This window comes from Oncorhynchus keta, chromosome 18 (genome assembly GCF_023373465.1).
Source record: "Oncorhynchus keta strain PuntledgeMale-10-30-2019 chromosome 18, Oket_V2, whole genome shotgun sequence".
Lineage (NCBI taxonomy): Eukaryota > Metazoa > Chordata > Actinopteri > Salmoniformes > Salmonidae > Oncorhynchus > Oncorhynchus keta.
In genome coordinates, this window is record NC_068438.1 from 32005588 (window position 1) to 32025508 (window position 19921).

Genomic DNA, 19921 nt, shown 5'->3' on the forward strand with positions numbered 1-19921 from the left:
CATGCAAAATGTTTAATAAATACATAAATATACTGTATTCTCATCAAGGCTCATTCTAAATAACTACTGCGGTGCACACCTTTGCTATTCATATTAATCAATCAATCACATTTATTTATAAAGCCCTTCTTACATCAGCTGATGTCACAAAGTGCTGTACAGAAACCCAGCCTAAAACCCCAAACAGCAAGCAATGCAGGTGTAGAAGCACAGTGGCTAGGAAAAACTCCCTAGAAAGGCCAGAACCTTGAAAGAAACCTAGAGAGGAACCCGTCTATGAGGGGTGGCCAGTCCTCTTCTGACTGTGCCAGGTGGTGATTAGAACAGAACATAGCCAATATGTTCAAATGTTCATAGATGACCAGCAGGGTCAAATAATAATAATCAGAGTGGTTGTCGAGGGTGCAACCACTGTGAGTAAATGACATTTACATTTACCTCAGGAGTAAATGTCAGTTGGCTTTTCATAGGCAATAATTCAGAGTATCTCTACCGCTCCTGCTGTCTCTAGAAAGTTGAAAACAGCAGGTCTGGGACAGGTAGCACGTCCGGTGAACAGGTCAGGGTTCCATAGCCGCAGGCAGAACATTTGAAACTGGAGCAGCAGCAGAGCCAGGTGGACTAGGGACAGCAAGGAGTCATCAGGCCAGGTAGTGCTGAGGCATGGTCCTAGGGCTCAGCTCCTCAGAGAGAGAGATAGAGAAAGAATTATAGAGAGCGTACTTAAAGTCACACAGTACACCGGATAAGACAGAAGAAATACTCCAGATATAACAGACTGACCCTAGCCTCCCGACACACAAACTATTGCAGCATAAATACTGGAGGCTGAGACAGGAGGGGTCCGGAGACACTTTGGCCCCGTCAGACAATACCCCCGGACAGGGCCAAACAGGCAGGATATAACCCCACACACTTTGCCAAGGCACAGTCCCGACACCACTAGAGGGATATCTTCAACCACCAACTTACCATCCTGAGACATGGATAGGTAGACCTTTCCATAAAAATGGAGCTCTATAGGAGAACGCCCTGCCTCCAGCTGTTTGCTTAGAAATTCTAGGGACAGTAAGGAGGCCTGCATCTTGTGACCGTAGTGTACGTGTAGGTATGTTTGGCAGGACCAAATCAGAAAGATAGGAAGGAGCAAACCCATGTAATGCTTTGTAGGTTAGTAGTAAAACCTTGAAATCAGCCCTTGCCTTAACAGGAAGCCAGTGTAGAAAGGCTAGCTAGATCAAATTTGTTGGTTCTAGTCAAGATTCCAGCAGCCGTGTTTAGCACTATCTGAAGTTTATTTAGTGCTTTATCCGGGTAGCCGGAAAGTAGAGCATTGCAGTCGTCTAACCTAGAAGTGACAAAAGCATGGATTAATTTTTCTGCATCATCTTTGGACAGAAAGAGTCTGATTTTTGCAATGTTACATAGATGGAAAAAAGCTGTCCTTGATATGTTCGTCAAAAGAGAGATCAGGGTCCAGAGTAACGCCGAGGTCCTTCACAGTTTTATTTGAGACGACTGTACAACCATCAAGATTAATTGTCAGATTCAACAGAAGATCTCTTTGTTTCTTGGGACCTAGAACAAGCATCTCTGTTTTGTCCGAGTTTAAAAGTAGAACATTTGCCGCCATCCACTTCCTTATGTCTGAAACACAGGCTTCCAGGGATGGCAATTTTGGGGCTTCACCATGTTTCATCAAAATGTGTGTCCGCATAGCAGTGAAAGTTAACATTATGTTTCCGAATGACATCACCAAGAGATAAAATATATAGTGAAAACAATAGTGGTCCTAAAACAGAGCATTGAGGAACACCGAAATTTACAGTTGATTTGTCAGAGGACAAACCATCCACAGAGACAAACTGATATCTTTCAGACAGATAAGATCTAAACCAGGCCAGAACTTGTCTGTGTAGACAAATTTGGGATCCCAATCTCTCCAAAAGTATGTTGTGAGCGATGGTATCAAAAGCAGCATTAAGATCTAGGAGCACGAGGACAGATGCAGAGCCTCGGTCTAACGCCATTAAAAGGTAATTTACCACCTTCACAAATGCAGTCTCAGTGCTATGATGGGGTCTAAAACCAGACTGAAGCATTTTGTATACATTGTTTGTCTTCAGGAAGGCAGTGAGTAGCTGTGCAACAGATTTTTATAAAATGTTTGAGAGGAATGGGAGATTCGATACAGCCCGATAGTTTTTTATATTTTCTGGGTCAAGGCATCGCTTTTTCAAGAGAGGCTTTATTACTGCCACTTTTAGTGAGTTTGGTACGCATCCTGTAGATAGAGAGCCATTTATTATGTTCAACATAGGAGGGCCAAGCACAGGAAGCAGCTCTTTCAGTAGTTTAGTTGGAATAGGGTCCAGTATGCAGCTTAAAGGTTTAGAGGCCATGATTATTTTCATCAATTTGTCAAAAGATATACTACTAAAAAACTTGAGTGCCTCCCTTGATCCTAGGTCCTGGCAGAGTTGTGCAGACTCAGGACAACTGAGCTTTGGAGGAATACGCAGATTTAAAGAGGAGTCCGTAATTTGCTTTCTAATGATCATGATCTTTTCCTCAAAGAAGTTAATGAATGTATCAATGCTGAAGTGAAAGCCATCCTCTCTTGGGGAATGCTGCTTTTTAGTTAGCTTTGCGATAGTATCAAAAATTCATTTTGGATTGTTCTTATTTTCCTCAATTAAGTTGGAAAAATAGGATGATCAAGCAGCAGTGAGGGCTCTTCGATACTGCACGGTACTGTCTTTCCAAGCTAGTCGGAATACTTCCAGTTTGGTGTAGCGCCATTTCCGTTCCAATTTTCTGGAAGCTTGCGTTTGAGCTTGGGTATTTTCTGTATATCAGGGAGCTAGTTTCTTATGAACAATGTTTTTTTGTTTTTAGGGGTGCGACTACATCTAGGGTATTGCGCAAGGTTAAATTTAGTTCCTCAGTTCGGTGGTTAACTGATTTTTGTACTCTGACGTCCTTGGGTAGGTGGAGGGAGTCTGGAAGGGCATCTAGGAATCTTTGGGTTGTCCGAGAATTTATAGCACAACTTTTGATGATCTTTGGTTGGGGTCTGAGCAGATTATTTGTTGCAATTGCAAACGTAATAAAATGGTGGTCCGATAGTCCAGGATTATGAAGAAAAACATTAAGATCTACAACATTTATTCCACGGAACAAAACTAGGTCCCGAGTATGACCGTGGCAGTGAATAGGTCCGGAAACATGTTGGACAAAACCCACTGAGTCAATGATGGCTCCAAAAGCCTTTTGGTGTGGGTTCATGGACTTTTCCATGTGAATACTAAAAGTCCCCCAAAATTTGAATATTATCTGCCATGACTTCAAGGTCTGATAGGAATTCAGGGACCTCAGTGAGGAACACGGTATGTGGCCCAGGAGGCCTGCAAACAGTAGCTATAAAAAGTGACTGAGTAGGCTGCATAGATTTCATGACTAGAAGCTCAAAAGACAAAAACGTCTGTGTTTTTTTATAAATTGAAATTTGCTATCGTAAATGTTAGCAACACCTCCGCCTTTGCGGGATGTGTGGGGGATATGGTCACTAGTGTAACCAGAAGGTGAGGCCTCATTTAACACAGTAAATTCATCAGGCTTAAGCCATGTTTCAGTCAGGCCAATCACATCAAGATTATGATCAGTGATTAGTTCATTGATTATAACTGCCTTGAAGTGAGGGATCTAACATTAAGTAGCCCTATTTTGAGATGTGAGGTATCACAATCTCTTTCAATACTGGCAGGAATGGAGGAGGTCTTTATTCCAGTGAGATTGCTAAGGAGAACACTGCTTGTTTAGTTTTTCCAAACCTAGGTCGATGCACAGACACTGCGGTCTCAATGGGGATAGCTGAGCTGACTATACTGACTGTGCTAGTGCAGACTCCACAAAGCTGGCAGGCTAGGTAACAGCCTGTCCTGCACCCTATCTCATTGTGGAGCTAGGGGAGTTAGACCCCTGTCTATGTTCTTAGATAAGATGAGAGTCCCCCTCCAGCTAGGATGGAGTCTGTCACTCTTCAACAGGCCAGGCTTGTTTGTGGGTGAGTCCCAGAAAGAGGGCCGATTATCTACAAATGATATATTTTGGGAGGGGCAGAAAACAGTTTTCAACCAGCGATTGAGTTGTGATACTATGCTGTGGAGCTCATTGCTCCCCCTAACTGTAAGGGTGCAAACTTCAATTACTCGATGTCGACATCTTTCTAGCTGATTTACACGCTGAAGCTGTTGCGCTTTTGGTGACCTCTGACTGTTTCATCCTAACATTGTTGGTGTCGACGTAGATAACAATATCTCTATACTCGCAAGTTTTAGCTTTATCCAGCACCATCTTGGCTGCGGGGACTGTGCGAGGGGATGTATACTACTATCTGTACTTACTGGTGGCACAGACGCGGTTTCATCCTTCCAACACTTAAATTGCCCATGCCTAACGATGGCGTCTGAAGCTGGGCTTGCAGCACAGCTATCCTCGCCGTAAGGCGAATGTTCTCCTGTATATTATGAGTACAGCGACTGCAATTAGAAGGCATCATGTTCATGTTACTATTTAGCTTCGGCTGTTGGAGGTCCCTACGAACCAAGTCCAGATAAAGAGTCCGGAGTGAAAAAGTAGAAAGAAAAAAGTCGAGCGAGGGAAAAACAAAAAATATAAACATAAATAAAAAGTAAAAACCGTAACGTTGGCAGGTAGCAAAGTAAGGTTAGCAACAAAACGCACAGCAGCACGTAAACAAGTCTACAAGTTGTGACCGGAAATTAACAGCCTACTGTCTATACACACCATCAAATACATATTTATTCTAGACTCTGACATTGCTCATACGGATATTTGTTAATATCTTTATTTCAATGTTTTGGATTTATTTGTATGGTTTTGTATGTTAGGTATGCTTCACTTTTGGAACGAGAAACATAAGCATTTCGCTGCACCTGCGATAACATCTGCAAAATACTGTATGCGTACGCGACCAATAAAAATATTATTCGATTTGATTTAAGCTTGCTGTATCACCAGCTTGCAAAGCTTCCATTCAAAGTCTGATCACATGAAAAAGTAGTGGTGACGGGGCGGGATTTAATGGCGTCATTCTACACATCCGCCAATCACAGCCTTTGTTTTGCGACTTCCCTTTCGATGAAAACCATTCTGTCATGTCGCTGTAGCGTTCAGTGTGGCACGGCTTGGCGGCGAGGAATGTAACAATCATGCGAAACATGTGTCAGGGTATAAGTATATCACAACGGTTTTTATTTATTCACTAGAAAAATACATCCACTATGGCAAAATAGTTTCCCTGTTAACACAGAACAGCCGCAAAGTCACTGTCGAGACCGCGAGGTTTTTAATCGGGGGAGGGCAAATATTAGCTTGTGAAGCTAACGTTACATATACTCGTTTTTGCTAGCAACTGACCTCTACCAAAACACGGCGCATTGGACTAGTGATCAATAAGTTACAAATTCCTTCTCGTCAGCCCTCCTACCAACCCAAAGTGGTGCCCTGCGTACGGGTCCTGTGAATATGAGACAGAATGAGTCAGAGAGATACCCTGGTTCATCTGTTTGCTGGAGGGTGAGTATCATGGCTAATCGCTTGCTAGTAATACAGTCCACTGTAACAGTACTTAACATAATGGAATAGAAGATAAAGCTAGCTAGTAAACAATACAATTCAAATATGTATAGTTAGCGAAGTTATCTATTAGTTGCTGTTAGTCTGGACTCCTTCCTGATGATGTGCCTGTAACAGATGTTTTGCTAGCTTGTTAACTAGCTAATATTAGCTAGCTAAATTCAATGTCATAACTGACCCTGTCTGGTTTTGGTAGGACCGTTTATTTTGCGGCGTTATGTAGAAGTTTTGCGCCCAAATCAACATGGCCAGCTGTTCTATTGTATACGAGTTTTTCTATTGCTATTCTCTAAATACTAACTTGATATATTGTCAGACTATTAGCCATAATCCAGGCACGTGCGCTCGGATGCCATTGTTTTGACCTTATTTCACATTCTAACGTTAGCTAATCTTAACGTTTCCTGTCATCCCTTACTATCAAATTATTTAGCTACTCGTGCAACTAATGCACCATTAACGCTCAAAAGAGGACGTCTAATATTATGGTAAGCTGTAAACTATCCGTTTTCTCTCACTGAGGTATAAGTATTATATCTCATAGTGGCATCTGATCAAGATGCGGCGTCAGAACCAAAACAAATGTTCTCCAAGGTCGTGCCATGGCCAGCTATACATTACCTGAACCGCCGCAGCCGATGGGGAACTCTTCTCTAATTAAACCTATACAGCCCAAGGTTGTACTGGTAAGTAGTCATGATGCCCACACTGTCCGTGTCACATTGAAGCGTGACTGATGAATACTAGACCATTGAAGACCATTGAAGCGAGCCATGACTGATAGTATGAATACTAGACCAAGATGTGCTCATAAGGAGCCTAACGTTACCATTAAATGTTAATTAAGGTCCAAGGTATATGTTATTTTCAGAGGTACACTTGCTTTGGCAGCCAAAACAACCAAATACTCCACCTAAACATAAATTGATTCTAAATTGCCATACGGTTCTACAAACTTAAATCCCTCTACTTTTATATCACATCAAAATAATTCCACAAATGCAAAATACACACTTACTGTTTCAACCGGCTTTATCACAGTTGCAGCCAAAAGTATTTTTCAGTGACAGCACATTTCTGGCAGCCTTATTCTGTTACACCCAGGTGTTTGGAGCATGCACAATCGCGAATTAGAACAGGCGGTCCTTCTGTCTTCCGTAAACACGCGCTGTAACATCGAGATATGGTAGTGTGGGAACACAAACCCTATTATATAGGTATCAATTCAACCTTTTGTTTTTAGAAAAGTACTTCTCTTTGATATGAAAGAAAAGATAAGATCCGTATGCTTCTAAAACCGTACCGCAAGCGATGTGTGTTATTGTTCAGACCAAGCCCCAGGGCTCTTAACAGCATTTCCACATACAGAAGACACTTCTTCCAATGACTTATGTGTAATGGAACTTGAACTCAGTCATGATCAAGGGTTAGATGAGGATTTTATTTATAAATAACTGCAACATACAAGGGCTGTATGGTCAATAGAGTGAAACAACAGATGAGATGCTTTCAAGATTATGTGGAAGATTTCAGGACTCACATTTCAGCTGGGACGCTGTTGTGTGTGAAGGTGCATGTCAAGCTTGAGGCTGCAGGGCGAGAAGCATTCCTGTAGAAGCACGGTAGTTAGGAAAAACTCCCTAGAAAGGCCTAAACCTAGGAAGAAACCAGGCTATGAGGGGTGGCCTGTCCTCTTCTGGCTGTGCCGGGTGGAGAATTATAACATGGCCAAGATGTTCAAATGTTCATAAATGACCAGCATGGTCAAATAATAGTAATCACAGTGGTTGTCGAGGGTGCAACAGGTCAGCATGGCCATGTGGACTGGGGACAGCAAGGAGTCATCGTGCCAGGTAGTCTTCAGGCATGGTCCTAGGGCTCAGGTCCTGAGAGAGAGAGAGACTTAAATTCACACAGGACACCGGATACATAACTTCCCTGGCCACTTTGCCAAGCACAGCCCCCACACCACGACATGAGTGAACCATTCTGGAAGGAATAGAGGTAATCGTTAGTTTACCTGCCAGTTTTTCTGCTTCCTAGCCGACTAAACTAAACTCCGCAATTTCCAATGGAGTTGATATGTGACTAGACTGGAGTCCCGACTTTGCATAAACAGATTTCAACACCCAAAGAATAGCCTGCATTTACACAGGACAATGTCCTGGGTGCTGAAATGTGTAGTTTTTAATATAAACGTAATGTCGGGAACTTCAGTCAGTCCACACTAGTCACTGCTCAACTCCATCGTAAATGGTTGAGTTTCATTGGCTAGCCCCTTCCCCTGTAACTGTCATGCGGGTTTGCCATAACATTCGGTTGCGTCTCCAATCGTTTTCTATCTTTTTACTGGCATCATAACAAAAACACAAGTTTGTTTCATTACGCATGGCAGACATATTGCGAAAAAGGCCTAGACATGTTCTCCTTTTTTTCAAAATAACATCAGTAGCTTGGCATAGGACTACTGGAAGAGAGAGTTTAGCACTGCACCCTCCCATTGTTTACCTTTGCTAATGTCCTCCATGGTGCTCATGCTCTGTCGCATGTGTAGACATGCGCAGTCCACATGTGCCAGGCGTGCATGTTTAGCAGGTGGGCTTCCCTCCGTCTTTTTACTGTGGCCATCTCCCTCAATAGAAGTATGGATTAATGATCGACCACTGTATCTGTCATTTACTGGGGTTTGGCTGAAAAGATTCCCTCATATCTTTTTAAAATTATTTTGTAAAAAATATTTTATGATACAACACAGGGCAATTGCTCAGGGCTAGGTTATAAACACATACTTTCTACTTGCCATATTGCCCCCAAAGGATTCGTGGAATGTAGGCTTCTTATTTCAAATCATCCCACTTCCATTTCGGTCAAAACCATGTTGTATTCATGAGTTTATATGAAGAAGCTTAGACATAGACATTTGTGGATGTATGATAGTATTTCTGGTAGCCTGGTCATTTGTGTGCTTTTGGAAAGCATTAGGTCAAATTAGGTATGTGAAGGGTACCTGCACAAAGTGTTTGTTATTGCATTGATTAATTCCAGACGAGAACAGTTTTTTCCCCAGACGGGGCATTACTGTGCTGACTCTCCAAAGCCAAGCCTTGCCTAGTCCCCACACTGCCCCACAAGCCTCTCCTAGTCCCCACACTGCCCCACAAGCCTCTCCTAGTCCCCACACTGCCCCACAAGCCTCCCCTACTCCACACTGCCCCACAAGCCTCTCCTAGTCCCCACACTGCCCCACAAGCCTCTCCTAGTCCCCACACTGCCCCACAAGCCTCTCCTAGTCCCCACACTGCCCCACAAGCCTCTCCTAGTCCCCACACTGCCCCACAAGCCTCTCCTAGTCCCCACACTGCCCCACAAGCCTCCCCTACTCCACACTGCCCCACAAACCTCTCCTAGTCCCCACACTGCCCCACAAGCCTCCCCTACTCCACACTGCCCCACAAGCCTCTCCTAGTCCCCACACTGCCCCACAAGCCTCCCCTACTCCACACTGCCCCACAAACCTCTCCTAGTCCCCACACTGCCCCACAAGCCTCCCCTACTCCACACTGCCCCACAAACCTCTCCTAGTCCCCACACTGCTCCACAAACCTCTCCTAGTCCCCACACTGCCCCACAAGCCTCCCCTACTCCACACACTGCCCCACAAACCTCTCCTAGTCCCCACACTGCCCCACAAGCCTCTCCTAGTCCCCACACTGCCCCACAAGCCTCTCCTAGTCCCCACACTGCCCCACAAGCCTCTCCTAGTCCCCACACTGCCCCACAAGCCTCTCCTGGTCCCCACACTGCCCCACAAGCCTCTCCTAGTCCCCACACTGCCCCACAAGCCTCTCCTAGTCCCCACACTGCCCCACAAGCCTCTCCTAGTCCCCACACTGCCCCACAAGCCTCTCCTAGTCCCCACACTGCCCCACAAGCCTCTCCTAGTCCCCACACTGCCCCACAAGCCTCTCCTAGTCCCCACACTGCCCCACAAGCCTCTCCTAGTCCCCACACTGCCCCACAAGCCTCTCCTAGTCCCCACACTGCCCCACAAGCCTCTCCTAGTCCCCACACTGCCCCACAAGCCTCCCCTAGTCCCCACACTGCTCCACAAGCCTCCCCTAGTCTCCACGCTGCCCCACAAGCCTCCCCTAGTCCCCACGCTGCCCCACAAGCCTCCCCTAGTCTCCACGCTGCCCCACACTGCTCCACAAGCCTCCCCTAGTCTCCACACTGCCCCACAAGCCTCTCCTAGTCTCCACACTGCCCCACAAGCCTCTCCTAGTCTCCACACTGCCCCACAAGCCTCCCCTAGTCTCCACACTGCCCCACACTGCTCCACAAGCCTCCCCTAGTCTCCACACTGCCCCACAAGCCTCTCCTAGTCTCCACACTGCCCCACAAGCCTCTCCTAGTCTCCACACTGCCCCACAAGCCTCTCCTAGTCTCCACACTGCCCCACAAGCCTCTCCTAGTCTCCACACTGCCCCACAAGCCTCTCCTAGTCTCCACACTGCCCCACAAGCCTCTCCTAGTCTCCACACTGCCCCACAAGCCTCCCCTAGTCTCCACACTGCCCCACAAGCCTCCCTAGTCTCCACACTGCTCCACAAGCCTCCCTAGTCTCCACACTGCCCCACAAGCCTCCCCTAGTCTCCACACTGCCCCACAAGCCTCCCCTAGTCTCCACACTGCCCCACAAGCCTCCCCTAGTCTCCACACTGCCCCACAAGCCTCCCCTAGTCTCCACACTGCCCCACACTGCTCCACAAGCCTCTCCTAGTCTCCACACTGCCCCACAAGCCTCTCCTAGTCTCCACACTGCCCCACAAGCCTCCCCTAGTCTCCACACTGCCCCACAAGCCTCCCCTAGTCTCCACACTGCCCCACAAGCCTCCCCTAGTCTCCACACTGCTCCACAAGCCTCCCCTAGTCTCCACACTGCCCCACAAGCCTCCCCTAGTCTCCACACTGCCCCACAAGCCTCCCCTAGTCTCCACACTGCCCCACACTGCTCCACAAGCCTCCCCTAGTCTCCACACTGCCCCACAAGCCTCCCCTAGTCTCCACACTGCCCCACACTGCTCCACAAGCCTCCCCTAGTCTCCACACTGCCCCACAAGCCTCCCCTAGTCTCCACACTGCCCCACACTGCTCCACAAGCCTCCCCTAGTCTCCACACTGCCCCACAAGCCTCTCCTAGTCCCAACACTGCCCCACAAGCCTCTCCTAGTCCCCACACTGCTCCACAAGCCTCCCCTAGTCCCCACACTGCTCCACAAGCCTCCCATAGTCTCCACACTGCTCCACAAGCCTCCCCTAGTCTCCACACTGCTCCACAAGCCTCCCCTAGTCTCCACACTGCTCCACAAGCCTCCCCTAGTCTCCACACTGCTCCACAAGCTTCCCCTAGTCTCCACACTGCTCCACAAGCCTCCCCTAGTCTCCACACTGCTCCACAAGCCTCCCCTAGTCTCCACACTGCTCCACAAGCCTCCCCTAGTCTCCACACTGCTCCACAAGCCTCCCCTAGTCTCCACACTGCTCCACAAGCCTCCCCTAGTCTCCACACTGCTCCACAAGCCTCCCCTAGTCTCCACACTGCTCCACAAGCCTCCCCTAGTCTCCACACTGCTCCACAAGCCTCCCCTAGTCTCCACACTGCTCCACAAGCCTCCCCTAGTCTCCACACTGCTCCACAAGCCTCCCCTAGTCTCCACACTGCTCCACAAGCCTCCCCTAGTCTCCACACTGCTCCACAAGCCTCGCCTAGTCTCCACACTGCTCCACAAGCCTCGCCTAGTCTCCACACTGCTCCACAAGCCTCCCCTAGTCTCCACACTGCTCCACAAGCCTCCCCTAGTCTCCACACTGCTCAACAAGCCTCCCCTAGTCTCCACACTGCTCAACAAGCCTCCCCTATTCTCCACACTGCTCAACAAGCCTCCCCTATTCTCCACACTGCCCCACACTGCTCAACAAGCCTCCCCTAGTCTCCACACTGCCCCACACTGCTCAACAAGCCTCCCTTAGTCTCCACAAGCCGCAGATCCTCTGGATTCCATCCACAGTGTATTTCTGTAATGGAATCCGCACCTTCCATCCAGACAGCCAGTTTGTCTGCTGCTTTTCTCGAGCAGCTGAGTGTTATGTGCTGCCACTTCAGAAAATCCCTATTTTCTTCCCCACTGTGTTCTCTCTCCCCCTCTCCTCCTCTAGGTGTGGGGGAACGGTAGGAGCCATCCTGACCTGTCCCCTGGAGGTGGTGAAGACCAGACTACAGTCATCCCACATCACACTCTACGTGTCTGAGGTGCAGCTCAGTACTGTCAATGTGCCCAGCGTAGCACGCATGTCCCCTCCGGGACCTTTGCACTGCCTCAAGTGGGTATTATATTCAGCCTGCACAACTTGATTTTCTAGCATTGTCATTAGGGCTGGGCGATATGACGATTTATATCGTGGGAAGATATAGAAAAACATCTTATCGTTTCATATTATGCTCTGTTTATTTCGTTGTGTCGCAAATCAAGCACTTTTATGGCAATATTTTTTGTCAATTGGACGATGCTTTACGTTCTTCCACACGGAAATTTGCAACACGAACAAACATGGAGGAGAGTGAACGTGGCACGGAGACACGTTGCTCGTACCTAAAAGAGGGGCTACTTCGTTTGCATGGACGTGGTTTGGGTATGAGTCTGACACGGACCAGAAAACTGTCCTCTGCCAAATATGCCGCAGGCTGGTTCTGACAACAGGCTCAAACACCACTAACCTCTATTACCACCTATGCAAGAATTATGTGAAACCGTACGAAGAGTGTCTGGATGAGACTCCAAAAAGTACAGTCTAGTGCTCAAAACAAACCACTGACTCAGACGTTCCAAGAGGCTTTTGCCCGCGGCACAGCATATGGCAAAGAATCCTGCTGATGGAAGGAGAGAACAGCTGCCGTTACAACATACATCTGCTAGATATGGCCCAAAGTTACACAGTTTCGCGAGTTGGTGCTAACACTCGACCCAGGTTACCAAATGAGAATTGATATGACACCTATTAATGCCAAAATGACATGCAAAACAGGCACGCCCCCAAAAATATATATATTTTAGGCGTAAATAAATGTTTGTTTGCAAGTGTAGTTTAAGTGTTTTCTATTTACCTTTTTTAGATTTTATACATTAATATTTTGTTACGTGCTTAATTCAAAATTTGTACAAGGGTTCTAAATAAGAGGAGAAATAATCAGATATGAGTAAGTACCTTTTTATTTGTTGAGTATAATTCAAATGTAATAAGAAATAGGCCTTTGCATGTGGTCATTTTAATTAAACTATTTATTAATTGAATTTACAGAAAATGTGCTATATCGTGATATGTACAGTCGAAGTCGGAAGTTTACATACACCTTAGTTAAATACGTTTAAACTCAGTTTTTTCACAATTCCTGACATTCAATCCAAGTAAAAATACTTAGGTCTTAGGTCAGTTAGGATCACCACTTTATTATGAGAATGTGAAATGTCAGAATAATAGAGTGATTTATTTCAGCTTTTATTTCTTTCATCGCATTCCCAGTGGGTCAAACGTTTACAAACACTCAATTAGTATTTGGTAGCATTGCCTTTTAAATTAGTATTTGGTAGCATTGTCTTTTAAATTGTTTTGACTTGGGTCAAATGTTTCGGGTAGCCTTCCACAAGCTTCCCACAATGAGTTGGGGGGATTTTGTCCCATTCCTCCTGACAGCTGAAACTGAGTCAGGTTTGTAGGCCTCCTTGCTCAGACTTGCTTTTTCAGTTTTGCCCAAAAATGTTCTATAGGATTGAGGTCAGGGCTTTGTGATGGCCACTCCAATACCCTGACTTTGTTGTCTTTAAGCCATTTTGCCACAAGTTTGGAAGTATGCTCGGGGTCATTGTCCATTTGGAAGACCCATTTGCGACCAAGCTTTAACTTCCTGACTGATGTGGATATATTGAAGAAACATCTGACAATTTTCCCCTCCTCATGATGCCATCTATTTTGTGAAGTGCACCAGTCCCTCCTGCAGCAAAGTATCCCCACAACATGATTCTGCCATCCCCGTGCTTCACGGTTGGGATGGTGTTCTTTGGTTTGCAAGCCTCCCCCTTTTTCCTCCAAACATAACGATGGTCATTATGGCCAAACAGTTCTATTTTTGTTTCATCAAAAAGTATGATCTTTGTCCCCATGTGCAGTTGCAAACTGTAGTCTGGCTTTTTTTTATGGCGGTTTTGGAGCAGTGGCTTCTTCCTTGCTGAGCAGTCTTTCAGGTTATGTCGATATAGGACTCGTTTTACAGTGGATATAGATACTTTTGTACATGTTTCCTCCAGCATCTTCACAAGATCATTTGTTGTTCTGGGATTGATTTGCACTTTTCTCACCAAAGTACGTTCATCTCTAGGAGACAGAACGCGTCTCCTTCCTGAACGGTGTGATGGCTGAGTGGTCCCGTGGTGTTTATACTTGCGTACTATTGTTTGTACAGGTGAACGTGGTACCTTCAGGCATTTGGAAATTGCTCCCAAGGATGAACCAGACTTGTAGAGGTCTATTAAAAAAAAGAATCTGAGGTCGTGGCTGTTTTTTTTTTTTTTTTTTCCCCATGATGTCAAGCAAAGATGCACTGAGTTTGAAGGTAGGCCTTGAAATGCATCCACAGGTATACCTCTAATTGACACAAATGATGTCAATTAGCCTAATAGAAGCTTCTAAAGTGAAATAATTTTCTGGAATTTTCCAAGTAGTTTAAAAGGCACAGTCAACTTAGTATATGTAAACTTCTAACCCATTGGAATTGTGATACAGTGAGTTATAAGTGAAATAATCTGTCTGTAAACAATTGTTGGAAAAGTTACTGCACATGCTACATGCACACAGTAGATGTCCTAACCGACTTGCCAAAACTATATTAGTGGAGTGGTTGAAAAACAAGTTTTCATGACTCCAACCTCCAACCAATGTACGTAAACTTCCGACTTCAACTGTATGTATCTTCATCGGGATAAGAAATTTCGGCCATATCGCCCAGTCATAATTGTCATCGTAACATAGATTATCAGCTCACAAGATCAAACAGGCATGGGTCTATATTCCAATGTCTAGTTATGTTTGTTAACCATCAAACTGTACAAATACAATACTCTATGCTTGTGTTATTGGTTTTGATAGTTTGGGATGTATTACTGTCATTGCCCTCCAGCTTTGCACATTAAACTTCACAGTAAGTAGTCCTAAGTAGCCTAATGTGTAGAAGTCTCAAGAAACCAGAGTAAAAATGAGCTGGTGTATTTTGGGTGTTTACACGCCCTCCGCTCTACCCCCTGTCCTCTTGTGGGGTTTGGCAGCAGGATCCCTCACGAAACCCCATGTTGTTTGCTCAGACTCATGTCTACTCGGCAGGCAGTGCCATCTCTCTCGCCTACCTTCAGGGAAAGGCCTGTCTGGGGATCTGTAGCATACCCCAGCAGCAGGATATATCACATCGTATCCAACTACAATCATACTTCATGTTATAACCCAGCAAGGCTTTCAGCAGACCCTTTTCCTAGTTCATTGTTATGAACTCCACTGAAGTTTAAGTGAAAATAATGTGAATATTTGTGAGTGGTGGGTAAGATGTGTTTTTGTCTTCAGGTTGATTCTTGAGAAAGAAGGAGCCCGCTCTCTGTTCAGGGGCCTGGGGCCTAATCTAGTGGGCGTGGCCCCCTCCAGGTAAGCACCCAACATTACTTAAAACATTTTAGATTAATGAAATTATATTATTGTATGATAATTTCATATTTCAGGCTAAACAATATAATTAACCATGTTTCCATCCAAACATTTCATGCAGAGTTACCTGACGCATAAAAAGTCTTCATTTCTAAACGGTTCACCTGATATGGATGAAAATAACCTCAAATTAAAGCTGACAGTCTACACTTTAACCTTTTAGCAATTGTATCATTTCAAATTGAAAGTGCTGGAGTACGAAGCCAAAACAACCAAAAATTTGACACTAACCCAATACTTTTAGAGCTCATTGTATGTGTGCTCTACGCAGTATCTGCCCTATGGTTGCAAAGCTACCGGTAATTTACTAAAGTTACTTGAATCTTAACATAATCTAACGTAACTTTGGTAATTGATTCTTGAATAACTGTTAAAATAAATATCATATTAGGGGTGACTCCATTTAGTCAATTGGTCGATAGGCTGTTGGTTGACCAAGATTATTTTAGTTGCTCAATCGCAGATCTAAACATGAATGGCACCCGAGACACCGGTCTGATTTGCACCTGTCTCAGAAGACTAATCCATTGAGGAGGCAGCGGGGATGCCACAGTCCAAGAAGGAGTGTGGCTAAGATGCATAATGCACATCTCTCCTGAATGTTGCTCTCTTCCGCTATTGCGTGCCCGTTCTTTGTGTGAATTGTTTGCCCTTGATTGTTAGTCTATCAATTCCCCATTACATAGATCACCAATAGTAGCCTACTTTTACCATTAATTCACATAATTGTTTACAATCATTTCTGTTCATGCATTCAATATATTATTACAGTTTACTGTTCTCATTGTCGGAGTGGGCACCTTGTTTGCAGAACCCACAACCTATGCTACACTTGTGAGGAATATGTTTTGGTTTATTTCATTCCATTTATGAGTTTTGTCAATTTATTCATTGTCTTTTGTTTGGAGCGCTCCTGTCAATGTTGAGGAAGGACACGCACCTGATTACGCATATAGGCTACCTGGCCTGTGAGCAAATGTAGGCCTATAAACCTGATCCAGTGGAAATGTCATAATACCTGATTTACTTCTCATCCCTTGAACAAATACCCCACAGCTGTGTCTGTCCTGACTGGCATGTTAGGTCATTGCCAACTCATGCTAGCGAGGCTATGGCATAGAAGTCACTTTTAGATTTGTATAATTTTCATTTAGAAATAATTCAAATTAACTGCATGACAATTATTTTTAGGTATACTTTGTATTGTAAATTAAATGAAACTGTTCCACGAACATGTGCATATGGTAGACATGGTCATATTAATTGGCACTCCAAATGGAAAAGGATGCCAACCCCTGGAGTAGCCTATTACAGGCATCTTCAGGAGCATAATGGCAGATTATTTTGCCAACGGCCAGGAGGAGTAGGGTCAAGAGCAGGTTATTTTTCCTGTGGTTGATCGCTAGCTCCCTCTTGAGTCATTTGTCTTATTATTTAGTCAAACAGCATGCTCAAAGCATCAGAGAAGTGCAGTGTATATATAAACTCAGCAAAAAAATAAATGTCAATTTTCCTTGTCTTTCAAAGATAATTCATTAAAATACAAATAACTTCACAGATCTTCATTGTAAAGGGTTTAACCTAGCGGAACCCCTCGACAACATTCGGCTGAAAAGGCAGTGCGTGAAATATGTAACTTTTACACGTGAACATGTCCAATACAGCAAATGAAAGATAAACATCTTGTTAAAAACCTCTTAAGGGTAGGGGGCACTATTTTCATTTTTGGAAAAAATAACGTTCCCAAAGTAAACGGGCTATTTCTCAGGACCAGATGCTACAATATGCATATAATTGACAGGTTAGGATAGAAAACACTCGTTTCCAAAACTGTAAAAATATTGTCTTGAGTATAACAGAACTGATATTGCAGGCGAAAGCCTGAGAAAAATCCCATCAGGAAGTGACTCTTATTTTGAAACCCCTGTGTTCCTATGCATCCCTATTGCCCATTGAAAGGGATATCAACCAGATTCCTTTTTCTATGGCTTCCCTAATGTGTCTACAGCCACTAGACATAGTTTCAGGCTTTTATTTTGAAAAATGAGCATGAACGACAACATTGCCTCAGTGGTCAGGTGGTGGCTCTGAGTGATTTGTGTGTAATAGACAAAGGCGGCCATTGTTCCTCTCGCTCCTACTGAAAAGCCAATTGTCCCGGTTGATATATTATCTAATAGATATTTGAAAAACACCTTGAGGATTGATTATTAAAAAAAACGTTTGCCATGTTTCTGTCGATATTATGGATCGTGACTGCAATTTCCGGTGGATTTCTCAACGAAACGTGGACAAGAAATTGAGGTATTTTGGCTATAAAAATCATCTTTATGGAACAAAAGGAACATTTGCTGTCTATCTGGGAGTCTCGTGAGTGAAAACATCCGAAGCTCATCAAAGGTAAACAATTTAATTGGATTGCTTTTCTGATTTTCGTGACCAAGCTTCCTGCTGCTAGCTGGACATAATGCTATGCTAGGCTATCGATAAACTTATACAAATGCTTGTCTTGCTTTGGCTGTAAAAGCATAATTTCAAAATCTGAGATGACAGAGTGATTAACAAAAGGCTAAGCTGTGTTTCACTATATTTCACTTGTGATTTCATGAATATGAATATTTTTTAGGACGATTTTTTTTTGTCCGTTGCATTATGCTAATTAGTGTCAGTTGGTGACAATACTCCCGGATCCAGGAGGGGTAGTTTCAAGAGGATAATCTACCCATCGTGTCCGATTTCAAAAATGCTTTACAACGAAAGCACCACATATGATAGTTAGGTCAGAGCCAAGTCAAAAAAACAGCCATTTTTCCAGCCAAAGATAGGAGTCACAAAAAGCAGAAATGTAGGTAAAATTAATCACTAACCTTTGATCTTCATCAGATGACACTTATAGGACATCATGTTACACAATACATGTATGTTTTGTTCGATAATATGCATATTTATATCCAAAAATCTGTTTACATTGGCGCCTTACATGCAGTAATGTTTTGATTCCAAAACATGCGGTGATTTGCAGAAATACTCATAATAAACATTGATACAAGTGTTATTCACAGAATTAAAGATGGACTTCTCCTTAACCTCTTGCTCCTACCTGACACGCAGGCGTCCCATCTAGACATCTGGAAATGCAAATGCGCTACGCTAAATGCTAATAGTACTAGTTCAAACTCAAACGTTCATTAAAATACACATGCAGGGTATTGAATTAAAGCTACACTCGTTGTAGGCAACAAGTCAGATTTTTAAAATGCTTTTCGGCGAAAGCATGAGAAGCTATTATCTGATAGCATGTAACACCCCAAAAGACCCGCAGGGGACGTAAACAAAATAATTAGCATAGTCGTCGCTACACAAACCGCACAAATAAAATATAAAACATTCATTACCTTTGACCTTCTTTGTTGGCACTCCTAGATGTCCCATAATCACTATTGGGTCTTTTTTTTTCTCGATTAAAATCGGTCCATATATAGCCTAGATATCGATCTATGAAGACTGTGTGATAAACGGAAAAAAATGGCGTCTTATAACGTAATGTCATTTTTTTAAATTAAAAAAGTTGACGATAAACTTTCACAAAACACTTCGAAATACTTTTGTAATGCAACTTTGGGTATTAGTACACGTTAATAAGCAATCAAATTAATCACGAGGCGATGTATATTCAATATGGGGTACGTCTGGAAATAATGTCCGGGTAAATCTCAACCAAAATATCCGGTCGGAGACCTGAACAAATGGCTTGTCTCTTCTTCGTTTGACCAAGAAACAAAGCCTAGGCAAATGACAAGACTGTTGACATTGTGTGGAAGCTGTAGGTATTGCAACCTCAGCCCCATTTAATGTGGTTCGCCTTTAACAATGGGTTGAAGTGGCGGATGGATATATTTTTCCATTTTCAGTGATCAGATTTTCCTGCGCTTTTCGATGAAACGCACGTTCTGTTATAGTCACAGCCGTGATTTAACCAGTTTTATAAACGTCTGGGTGTTTTCTATCCACACATACTAATCATATGCATATACTATATTCCTGGCATGAGCAGCAGGGTGCTGAAATGTTGCGCGATTTTTAACAGAATGTTCGAAAAAGTAGGGGGCAGGAGTAACAGGTTAATGCAACCGCTGTGTCAGATTTCAAAAAAGCATAATCTGAGAACGGCGCTCAGAACCTAGAACTGCCAGAGGAATATCCACCATTTGAGTCCACAAAGTTAGAAATAACACCATAAATATTCACTTTGATGATCTTCCTCACAATGCACTCCCAGGAATCCCAGGTCAACAATAAATGACTGATTTGTTCCATAGTCTGTCATTTATGTCCAAATAGCCCAGTAATCCATCTTCATGAGGCGCAGGCATTTCATCCAGACAAAAAAAATCGAAAAGTTCCGTTAGTCCTTTGGAAACATGTCAAACGATGTATGCAATCAATCTTTAGGATGTTT

General features: G+C 44.0%; 1 protein-coding gene and 1 long non-coding RNA gene across 2 annotated transcripts in view; one reads left to right on the forward strand and one right to left on the reverse strand.

Moving 5' to 3' along the window:
- Positions 1 to 9742, reverse strand: LOC127908739 (uncharacterized). The gene is made up of 3 exons (XR_008068205.1): positions 9325 to 9742; positions 6680 to 8854; positions 1 to 683 (listed from the first exon to the last, which is right to left on the reverse strand). It is a non-coding gene; the product is annotated as an uncharacterized LOC127908739 (long non-coding RNA).
- Positions 4957 to 19921, forward strand: part of LOC118374953 (solute carrier family 25 member 36-A-like) — a 25969-nt gene continuing 11004 nt past the window's right edge. Inside the window, exons 1-3 of the mRNA XM_035761454.2 lie at positions 4957 to 5601; positions 11878 to 12042; positions 15325 to 15402. Coding sequence (XP_035617347.1) covers positions 5561 to 5601; positions 11878 to 12042; positions 15325 to 15402 — 284 coding nt within the window. The 5' untranslated portion in view covers positions 4957 to 5560. The remainder of the gene's footprint in view (positions 5602 to 11877; positions 12043 to 15324; positions 15403 to 19921) is intronic.